Raw genomic sequence first — 10662 nt, 5'->3', positions numbered from 1 at the left:
GTAATTCTGGGAAATGGAAGGTGCCATGGAAGTGGCTTAACCCTTAACCCGGTGGCTCTCGGGTGCTGGGACTAGGGGTCCTCGGGTGTTTGGAAATGTGCCAAAAGGACCGGGGCCTGCACGTGGCGTTAGGGTCAGGCCCGGAAGCTCACTCCCCGGCCGCAGCATCGCACAGCGCTCGGCACTCGAGTTGAGAAAGGGCTGCTGCTCTGTGGTTTAACCTAGGCCAGGCAGGGTCAGGGTCAGGGGAAGCTGTGAATCCTAACTGCACGGTGACCTGCACGTACCGATAGAGAAAGGGTGTCGGGGTGATGTCTGCTTAGCTGAGTTAGGGAACGCTGCGCTGTCCTGACCTGCCTCGCACGTCCTTCCCAGGGAGATGCCGTCAAGGACCTGCTGCTGCGCTTCCTGGGGGAGAAGGCGGCGGCGCGGAGGACGGTGGCGGACGCCAGCTCGGTGGAGCAGTCCTTCGTCGGCTTGAAGCAGCTCATTGTAAGGAGCAGTGTGTTTGGTTTCCAGGGTTGTGTGTTTTCTTGATAAGTCCTGCCTTCCTTCATGATGTTTTCCTTGGAGTCATTACCTTGCACATATTCTCCAAAGCCCTTGCACGTAAATAGAATTTTGTTAGAATCGGTACCAGGCCTGTGTAGCAAAAAGCATCATATCAACACGCTTTCAGTGTGCAGTCCCATTAGTCTAAAGGCCGTTGTTTTAAGTGATCGGGTTACTTGAAGCAGAGTGTACATGGATTAAATAAGCTTCATCAAATAGACTGTCTAGAGGGAAATAATTTTGTTATTTTTTAAACTGTCCTGTCTTCTGCACTTAGTACGGAAGGCTCGTTAGTGCACGGGTGTCCCTGTGGTTCAAGTCTCAGCAGGAAATAGCGCGGAAGTGCATTGTGTTGATAGACTGGCCTGTGACGGGTCGCAGCAGTGCAGTTCATCGAGGCGTTCATGTTAATAACAGAAGCATGTAAACATACAGAACTCCTCACACCACATGCAGACCTCACAGACACGCACATGTAGCCAGCACAGCCTCCCATTAGAGCGTTGATCTTAAACTGGAAGGTGAAGCAGAAAAAGCTCACAGATGGTTATCTTGGGAGAAAGGCGGGCAGCTGGGATGTGGGCTGCAGCCAGCTTCCCCCAGGTTCTCGCCGTGGCCGTCGGCAGTTACATGCTGGCGTCCTTGCATTCTCCTGGGCTGGGTCGCGTGCTTGGCCCCTTCCTGCCTGATGGACGTGTGGCGAGGACCTCGGCCTCACCCGGTGGCCTCCGCTGGGCGGGCTACCTGGCGCTGCCGCTGCGTCCAGCACACGGCCCGGTGCTCGAGGGCCCGTCTTGCCTCTGCCTTTCAGAGCAGCAGAAACTGGAGGGCGGCAGTGGACCTGTGCGGGCGCCTCCTCACAGCCCACGGCCAAGGCTACGGCAAGAGCGGGCTGCCCACCAGCCACACGGCAGATTCGCTGCAGGTACAGCTGGGCACTGGGTTGTTGTTTATTGTAATCAGGGGGCATGGGAGGGGCCGGGACCTTTCGTTCCAATAAGAACAGTGGGAACAAAGTGGGTTTTGAACCCTGAATTCAATCCCAGGGTGAGAATGCTCTGGTCCCCTTTGTGACAACACAGGTGTGACCTGGACTTGTCTCCGTCCCGAGACCAGGAGTCTGGAGGCTGGGCACCCAGTGTCCTTGCAGAGTTGCTGGGGGAGGGGCTGGGGCGGGTCAGGGATGTGGGGCACAGGGAGGGGCCGGCCTCCTCAGGGCTGCTCTCCCTGGTAACAGCAGTTCTTGGATAAGGATGCAGAACTAGTGTGAAGAGGAAGAGCCGTCTAGGGGAGCGGGGAGGGGGGCGCGCAGAGGCCCTGGGTTCCTGCCTCCTGGAGCTTTCCGTGTGGGCACAGGTCACCCGGAGCAGTTAAGGGGGTGCCTGGCGGAGGGGGATCAGGCAGGCCCGTCCCCAAGGTCCACCCTGCGGTGACCTGTGCCTCCACGTGCACAGCTGTGGTTCGTGCGGCTGGCGCTGCTGGTGAAGCTGGGCCTGTTCCAGAACGCGGAGCTGGAGTTCGAGCCCTTCGGCAGCCTGGACCAGCCCGACCTCTACTACGAGTACTACCCGCACGTGTACCCGGGGCGCAGGGGTAAGGGCTTCGCTTTGCCCACAGCGGGTGTCCTCGTTTCCTTCTTCTCCCGGTTCTGGGCGATCAGGCACCTGGCAGTGGGCCTGAGAGCCTCACCTGCTTGTAATACCCCCACCTGGACGCGCTCACGGGGCCGCGGGTTCACCCCCCGTTTCCCAGGCAGCTCCCGCGAGAGTCCAGTAAGGACGCTGGGGGCCCTCAGGCTTCCTGGCCTTGCTCCAGAGTAAAAAGTACTTTGCATTGTAACCAGGTTCAGATGTGCTCAGGGAAGGGACGCACACACGTCCGTGCGCCCGTGCTTGTTCTGTGCCGTCTCAGCCTCTGCTGTCGTTTAATTTATTGAAAAATGTGGGCGACGTGAGACAGAGCGGCAGGAAATGAGAACTAGGCGGGGGGCGGGGGGCAGTTTGGAGGTGTTTTGTCGAGCGAAAGGCTGTCCAGACCTTCATGGTCTGCAGGGCCAGCTCACTGAACCGCCGTGTCTGGTCTCCTGTCCTGTTGAGTCCATGAGCCGGGCACTCAGAACAGCAAGTCACACCAGCGGGTTAAGAGGAAGGGACCGCCTCGTTGTTCTGCCCTCTGCCCTGGGCGCTGGCGCCCGCTGGTCCTGTCTGCAGTCCCTGCTGGGGAGTAGGCCGCGCTCGGCGATGCCCTGGCCAGGACGGTGTGGTGGCCCCCGGGACCCTGCAGCTTCGGGAGTGAAGTCCGGGTTCAGGGTGCGCTGCCTCCTCCTTCCCCCGAGGACGAGAGACCAGGGGCGCGCTGCTGAAGCCACGACGTCGGACCTCGGATGGAGAGCAGACGGTGGCCGCGCGCCATCAGGCAGTTACCGTAACCCGTGAGGGACCGTAGGCCCTCCTGAGTGCGACCTTCGGCCACAGTGGCGTCTGGGATGTGTACTGATTTTCCTTCTCGCTCTGTGGTGTGACCAGCATCAGTGTCCGATTCCGATTCATTTCATTTAGCTGCAGTATGTGAGCAAACACATGATGTGTATGAATAAGCTTCGATGCCTTTTATTAAACGCTGGGCGCAGTTGTACCCACTCAGCATATTCACCCCAGAAGGCGGAGGGGCCGGACCCAGAAGCTCCTCTCTTTTTGCTTTGAACTGTTCCTGGGGGGAGGGGCATATTAATATTTTAAAAGGATGTCAAATTTTCTTCTTTTAAAAAACACCTGTTAGAGTTGAATTCTGAAAGAGTTTTGCTACATTAATACCAGCTTTGTGACTGTTCGCCATGTCCCCCACATTCAAGAAAGAAATGCGTGAATTGTTTTCCTCCTGAACAGCAGTGGTGCTCATTCCCCCTCGGCACTGACCGATGGAGCTGGGGGCGCCGGGGTCCCCGTGTCTGGGCAGCCCAGATGTTGCCGTGCCTCCTGCTGGGACCGTTCTGAGGCACAACTTTAGCCCAGCACGCACACGCATGTGCACACGCGCACACATGCACACGCATACATACCGTAGACTCTGGCTGAAGCGGCATCCTCAGGACCTGGGCCCGGCGCACGCTGGCTCGGCCCGTCCTGGCTCTGGGTCCCCCACGCCCTCATCTGTGGCCGATCCTCCCTGCAGGTCCCGGGGAGCCTCGCCGAGCACCTTCTAGGCGAGCTTGCCCGTGGACGGTGCTGAGCCCAGTGTTCTGTGTTGTCTTGTGTTGGAGGAGGGCCCAGCTGTCTCATCAGTGTGACAGTCTACACGGCTGCAGGAGACACCCCTGGCCCTCTGATGCCTGGAGCATGCTTACTAGGACATGCTAGAACATGCTTGCAGCGGGCACCATGGGGAACTTGACGGTGCCAGGCGGTCCTGTGGTGCCCGCTGTGGGGGTCTGCACAGCTCGCATGCGTGCGCGGGGCAGGGCGTGCTCTTCACGGCACCGGCTGACGCTCTGGCCTTGGCCGCAGGCTCCATGGTCCCCTTCTCCATGCGCATCCTGCACGCGGAGCTGCAGCAGTACCTGGGGAACCCGCAGGAGTCACTGGACCGGCTGCACCGGGTGAAGGCTGTCTGCAGCCAGGTAGGCTCCCGTCCCCCGTCCCTCCCCCGTGCCCGCTGTCGCCCCTGCCGCCTCAGGAAGGCAGGCCTGGCCTGCTGGGACCCTGTGCTGTCTGCTCGCTGACATCATGGCGGGCAGGGGGCAGGCTTGGGGAGCTGGAGTCCTGAAGTCCTCGGTCTTTAGTGGCATTGTGGGTGAAGCAGGAGAGCTCTCGTAGAAGTCACCTGCGAGTTGTGCCCAGGCACTGGGGAAGCTCGGACGCGTGCCAGGCCCTCGGCTCCTGCAGTGCCCTGAGCGCCTGCTGCTGCCAAGCAGGCCCCGGGCAGCGTTAGACAATGGTCTGAGGTCCCAGAGCCCAGGCACATCGCCCTGACCCTGCCACCTGCACCCCTGACTCAGGACAGTCGGGCCGGAGTGCCCCCCGAATCGCCCCCGAATCGCCCTGGGTTGGGAAGTAACATTGTGTGGCGGTGAGATCGTTCCATTGGTGACGTTAGGAAGACCTGGGGGCCAGTGCTCCGTTCCCAGGCCGCCGCCTGCCTCCCAGCGCTGGTCCTCAGAGTTCTCACAGGCCTGCCCCCTGCCCGCCATGATGCACGCGGTTGGGGTGGAGCTCGTGTGCGGAGCTGCCCTCAGACTAGAACAGCACGCCAACAGGAGCAGCAGCTTCTGGCTGTTAGAGAAATGAGGTTGCATCTCAGGGCCTTCTCAGTCCCAGCTGCTCTGGGGGAACTGGTATGGGGTTCCTGGAGGGTGCAGCCCCACAGCCCCAGGTGGGGGACGGTGACGTAACCCTAACTTGCAGCCGCCAGCAGCCCGACCCCGGGACGGTCTCAGCGCAGGCGGCAGACCCACTGAAGGAAAGACACCACCGTGTGGTGGTGGAGTGGGGGCGGTTCAAGGTCATCTCGTCCTTTTACTTCCGAGCCTTGCGCGCTGCAGGTGGCCGCCACCTGGGTGCTGGGCAGCGAGCGGGACGGGGTGTGTGGGAAAGGTCCTGAGGCCCGGCTCTCGGGAGAAAGTGGCTCCCGGGGGGCAGGTGGGACGGCCCAGGCCCACCTGCAGGGCTTTGTTCTCCTTTGACTGCAGATCCTGGCCCACCTGGAGCAAGGCCTGGCCGAGGACGGCAGCATGAGCAGCATCTCGCCCGAGAACAGGCAAGGTCCGTACGGCTTCCCTCCTGCGCAGCTCCCGGGGCTCTCGGCGCGCAGCCCGCTGGTTCTGTGGCCTCACCCCCTTTCCTTGTCCCTTAATCAGCCCTCCATCATCCCAGGGCAGCTCCCAGGGTCCTTCGGCCTGGGACTCTGTGAAGAGATGGGAGAAAGGGCAGGCCCAGGCTGCCCCTCTGGACCCAGGCGGGTGGATGTGTACATCCTCCAGGGATTACAAGAGGGAAAGGGGTGGGGGAGGTAGGAGAGGGTGGAAGGGAAGACTTGACTTTGGATCCATGCACAGATGATGTGTTATAGAAATGTACATATGAAACCAAATAAATTCAATACAATTTTTCTAAAAAGCGTGTAATAGTGAATAAGTGAATTAACTGGAGAACATTTCCATTGAAGGGAAGGCAGAGCCCAGTGCTGACCACATGGGGCGCCTTGCACAGGCCATGGGCAGCAGGCCTTCCCCCCCTTCCCCCCATTTCACGGTGAGGAGTTCTCGGGGTGCTGACGCTGGCCCTGGCCCTGTGGTCTGCCCCCCAAGGCAGAGCCCTGCCCTCTGCTGCTGTGTCCCTTCCATGGACGGCCTCGGGTGAGCGGGCTCCACCCCAGCACCGTGTTCACTCACCGCCCTCTCTTGCAGCCTCCGTGCAGCTGTGGCGGTCCCGCCTGGGCCGGGTGACCTGCTCCATGGCCAACTGCCTGCTCCTGATGAAGGTGCGTGGGGCTGGGCGCACACGGAGGGTCCACACAGCGGGAACACACTCCACGTGCTGTGACTTCTGTGCGAGAAATTCCACAGAACGGAGAGTTTTCCTCGTCCCGAGTATTGTTAAACGTGGGTCTGGTGATTCAGTTTAAATCATGGTTCACACCAGTGGGCTGCCCCCACTCGGTCCCCGTGCTCTCCCTGCGCTCGCCCGGAAGGTGGCTCTGTGCTCCTGTGGGAGAGGGCCTTCTCCTCGACGGGTGATTGGCTGGGTGCCAGGACAGGACACTGCGCCCCGGCCCAGGGGACAGCCTACCAACCACAGGGCACGGCCAGGCTGCACCTGGGACGGGGGTGGGGGGTGCTGTCTCCTCCAGTCCCCTCCTCGGGCAGGCCCTGCAGCTCACAGCCTGTCCTGGGGCCTCTCCCTGTATGGGGACCTGCAGCCCCTTCCCCATCGCCCTCCCACCCCCCGCCCGGCTCACACCTGCCCCAGGGTGACCTGCTCAGGGGCTGAGGAAGCGGCTGCAGGAACCCATCAGCCACAAGGCAGCAGCCTCGCTGTCCACGCCTGGGCCCCGATGAGCGGTGGGGCCTCCCCCACGGCCCCCAAGGTCATTCCGAGCTGCAGTGCAGGTGGGCAGGCCGTTTACGGAGTGGAGGAGTGTGACGATGGCGCCCCATGCCTGCGGGCCACCGCGATGTAGCCGTGGACCCTCCGTGTGGGCTCGGGGAGGGCTGGGAGCAGGGGTAAGTTCAGAGCCACAGCCGCTCCTCCGCTGTCACAGAGGTGTGGCTGGGACCCGCTGGAGGAGCCAGCACAGCGGTCCCTGTGCCAGGCCCACCTTCTGTGCCCCTTCGTGTATGCCACTGGGGTGCAGTGACCCTGCAGTGCCCCTCATATCCCGGGGAGCCTCCAGCCCCAGCGCGGGGTGAGGACGGGTTGGGGTGGGGGTGGGGGTGAGGAGCGCTGTCACTCACAGCCGTTTCCCTTCAGGCTCACGTGTCCTCAGAGGCCGGCGGCCGGCCTTGGTGGTCCTGTCCCTGTCCCCTCACACCTCAGCCGCACCTGCCCTGGGCCGTGTGGGCAGAAGGGAGGTGGCCCCGAGCCCAGCTCCGCAGTGACCAGCTGCTCCCCGAGGCTGCGGTCCTGCCCCTCTGCCCTCCACAGGCCACTCCCCACCCCTGTCCCGCTCTGACCCTGCTGCCCCCGCCCTGTGGCCCTGTCAGCTCCGCGGGAAGTCCCAGCGTAGAGAAACCAGCACAGCCGTGAGGTCACAGGCAGACACTGCGCTCACCGTGGGCTAAACCCACAGGAGGGAGGCACTGTTCCCACACTCGCGGCTTTTCTGCATTTTAAGACATGAACCGAAAATTATGGGATGAAAATGCGTTTCTTTGTTGCATCGTCATAATACCTCGGCACAAAGGTGCCTCCTGCCTGCCCGCAGGTGGGGTGTGGGCGGTGTCGGCACAGAGCACGGTGCTGGGTTTCAGAACGCTGTCAGGTGAAGGTGGGGTTGGAACTGCAGCTTAGCCTTTCCTTCCCGGGTTAAAGAGGGACCCTTGTTGCAGTCATGGCCGCTCAGGCTCGTGCTTTCCGCGTCCATCTGGTGGCCGTGCCCGGCAGCGCAGGCCTGGGGTCTGCCGCGTGGTGTCATGTGAGCTAAGTGATGTGTGTGGGCTAACAGGGTTATGTCCTCAGCATTTAATGATTTTGAATAACATTTCTATGACAGAGAATAAATATTAATTCAACGTTTCAACGATGAGAAATGTATTCGTGTGCTCCCGCCGAGTGTCTGCATACGCCCGCCCACACAGCCATGTGTCACGGGGCTGGGAGAGTCCTCCTCTCACTTTATTTTATTTATTATCATTTTATCCTCACCTGAGGATATGTTCATTGATTTGAGGGAGAGAAACATCAGTGTGAGAGAGAGGAATCGATCGGTTGCCTCCAAGGGATGGAACCCACAGCCGTTGGTGCACAGGACGCCACTCCCAGGGCTCACCTCACTTTGTTGTTGTTTGTTAATCCTCATCTGAAAGTATTTCTCCATTGCTTTAGATGGAGGGAGGGAGAGAGAAAGATACCTCAGTGTGCGAGAGGCACATTAATTGGTTGCCTCCCGACCTGGACGGAGAATGAACCTGCAACCCAGGTGCTTGCTTGACGAGGAATCTAACCTGGGAGCTTCTGTGCACAGGCCAATGCTCTAACCACTGAGCACCAGCCAGGGCTCACCTCACTCTTTAAATGGCACTGCCTCCCCTTAGGTTCACAGAGGCCTGCAGGCGGGCAAGGCAGGCGCCCTGGGTGGGCGGGGGTTCCTGCTGGGCCTCCTGCTTCCTGCCATGCATGTGTTCCCGTGTCCTCCACACGGGGTCCACGGGGCCTTGGGCAGAGCCCTGTCCTCACCTGACAGCCGCTGCTCCCCACAGGACTACGTGCTGGCCGTGGACGCCTACCGCTCCGTCATCCAGTTCCACCCCGAGCAGGAGCCGCAGCTGCTCAGCGGCATCGGCCGCATCTTCCTTCAGGTGGGCACTGCCCGCGAAGGCGCGTGGGGAAGGCCGGGGTCACTGACCGTCCCCAGGGACTCTGGCAGCTAAGGCACAACCGAGAAGTTAGCTTGTGGGACAAAGAACTCAAGGGCCCAAGCGCACGGGGAGTGAGTGTCTGTCATTTCACTGGTCACAGACAACCAGAAAGATCGATGGGGCTGCCACAGTTCAAACTGTCCCTGTTATACCTTTAATTTTTAGTCTTTAATTTTATTTTTATTCTGTGTAACTGCTGCTATGCCAAGATTCTTTCAGAAAGTATAGACTGCAGACCGTGCGTCTAGCGTGGCCCACGTGTTAGGTTTGACTCGGCCGCAGGGAGTCCACCCACTGCATCCATCCCACCGTCTCCGGCAGCTTTAGCAGGAAGTGATACTTAGCGAGTGGTTAGAGTCCCCCTGCTCGACATGCACGTCTTCATGACGTGACACCAGGCGCTGAGCTGTGCGTGGCTGCAGACTTGCCACCTGAACTGACTGGTGACTCTGTCAGAGCAGATTGGAGACATAAAAACGGCCGAGAAGTATTTTCAGGACGTGGAGAAAGTGACACAGAAGCTCGACGGGCCGCAGGGGAAGATGATGGTGCTGATGAACAGGTACGGAGTTCACACAGTGTTTCCCGCAGCTCCCGGCGCGCACAGCCCTCAGGGGACGCAGCCCCCTGTCCAGGTCTCAGAACCGGAACAAGTCACAGCCCCAGGAGTGGACGGGTTTTCTTGAATCACAGTCATTCTTTTAGCTGCAAGAATTGACTTTAAGCATTTTTCTTTGTTTTTCAGAGTGCTCACATTGCCCCCATTTTTCACATAAATTAGCATCTGTATGTACTCTCCCCAGCGCCCACCGCTGTGTCCCGGGGTGGCTCTTACGGGCCAACACCCACAGCACCGCTGTGTCCCGGGGCGGCTCTTACGGGCCAACACCCACAGCACCGCTGTGTCCCGGAGTGGCTCTTACGGACCAACACCCACAGCACCGCCGTGTCCGGGGCGGCTCTTACGGGCCAACACCCACAGCACCGCTGTGTCCCGGGGTGGCTCTTACAGGCCAACACCCACAGCACCGCTGTGTTCCTGGGCGGCTCTTACGGGCCAACACCCATAGCACCGCTGTATCCAGGGTGGCTCTTACGGGCCAACACCCATAGCACCGCTGTGTCCCAGGGCGGCTCTTACGGGCCAACACCCACAGCACCGTGAGGCCGGTGATACCCCCTCGGGAGCAGAGAGAAGCTGAGGCAGGACTGTTTACAGCAGGAAGTGTAGGTGCAGAGCCACGCTGCGATTAAGAACGGTTAGGCCGCTTTTTTAAGTGAAAGTTTATTTAGAAAGTTACAGAGGCAAAGGAGGGCCCTTGGAGCTTAGGAGAAAGAAGGTAAGGTAATGACTACGCCAGGGAGAGGAGGGGAGGGCAAGGCGGGTGCTCCCAGCACCTTACTTTCTATCCAGAATGCGAGCTATGGGCCAGCGGCGGCACTCACTGTCCGGCTGGAGGTCACCGTCCCAGGCGGCTCAAGGTCACACTTGAGGGCGAACATCGCCCGTGCCGCTGCCCTGGGAGGCTGACACTTTACTGTCGCTTCTGTCGCAGAGCTTTCCTTCACCTCGGCCAGAATAACTTCGCAGAAGCCCACAGGTTCTTCACAGAGATCTTAAAGATTGACCCCACAAATGCAGTGGTAAGGCGCTTCGGCAGATGTGGGCTCACACCTGCAGGCCCCTGTCCAGCCCTCTGGCCCGGGCGGTGGCCATGGGGGGTGGGGACCCCGGCCCTGCACACCCCTGTATGCCCCAGGCACAGCCCCAGTCCTGACGCCCATCCTCTGAGGGGGTGGGGGTCCCGGCCCGCACGCCCGGGCACAGCAGTCCTGACGCCCGTCCTCCAGGCCAACAACAACGCGGCCGTGTGCCTGCTGTACCTGGGCCGGCTCAAGGACTCGCTGCGGCAGCTGGAGGCGCTGGTGCAGCAGGAGCCCGGGCACTACCTGCACGAGAGCGTGCTCTTCAACCTGACCACCATGTACGAGCTCGAGTCCTCCCGCAGCGCGCAGAAGAAGCAGGCGCTGCTCGAGGC

General features: G+C 60.6%; 1 protein-coding gene across 1 annotated transcript in view; it reads left to right on the top strand.

Moving 5' to 3' along the window:
* TRAPPC12 (trafficking protein particle complex 12) overlaps positions 1–10662 on the top strand; it is a 14576-nt gene that overhangs the window by 3681 nt on the left and 233 nt on the right. The window contains exons 3-12 of the mRNA XM_005867283.2: positions 376–492; positions 1364–1477; positions 2007–2145; positions 4056–4168; positions 5237–5309; positions 5954–6027; positions 8465–8563; positions 9085–9185; positions 10180–10267; positions 10475–10660. Of these exons, the coding sequence (XP_005867345.1) occupies positions 376–492; positions 1364–1477; positions 2007–2145; positions 4056–4168; positions 5237–5309; positions 5954–6027; positions 8465–8563; positions 9085–9185; positions 10180–10267; positions 10475–10660 (1104 nt within the window). The remainder of the gene's footprint in view (positions 1–375; positions 493–1363; positions 1478–2006; positions 2146–4055; positions 4169–5236; positions 5310–5953; positions 6028–8464; positions 8564–9084; positions 9186–10179; positions 10268–10474; positions 10661–10662) is intronic.

This window comes from Myotis brandtii, unplaced genomic scaffold, assembly GCF_000412655.1.
Source record: "Myotis brandtii unplaced genomic scaffold, ASM41265v1 scaffold247, whole genome shotgun sequence".
Lineage (NCBI taxonomy): Eukaryota > Metazoa > Chordata > Mammalia > Chiroptera > Vespertilionidae > Myotis > Myotis brandtii.
This window is presented reverse-complemented; position numbering and strand designations above follow the sequence as displayed.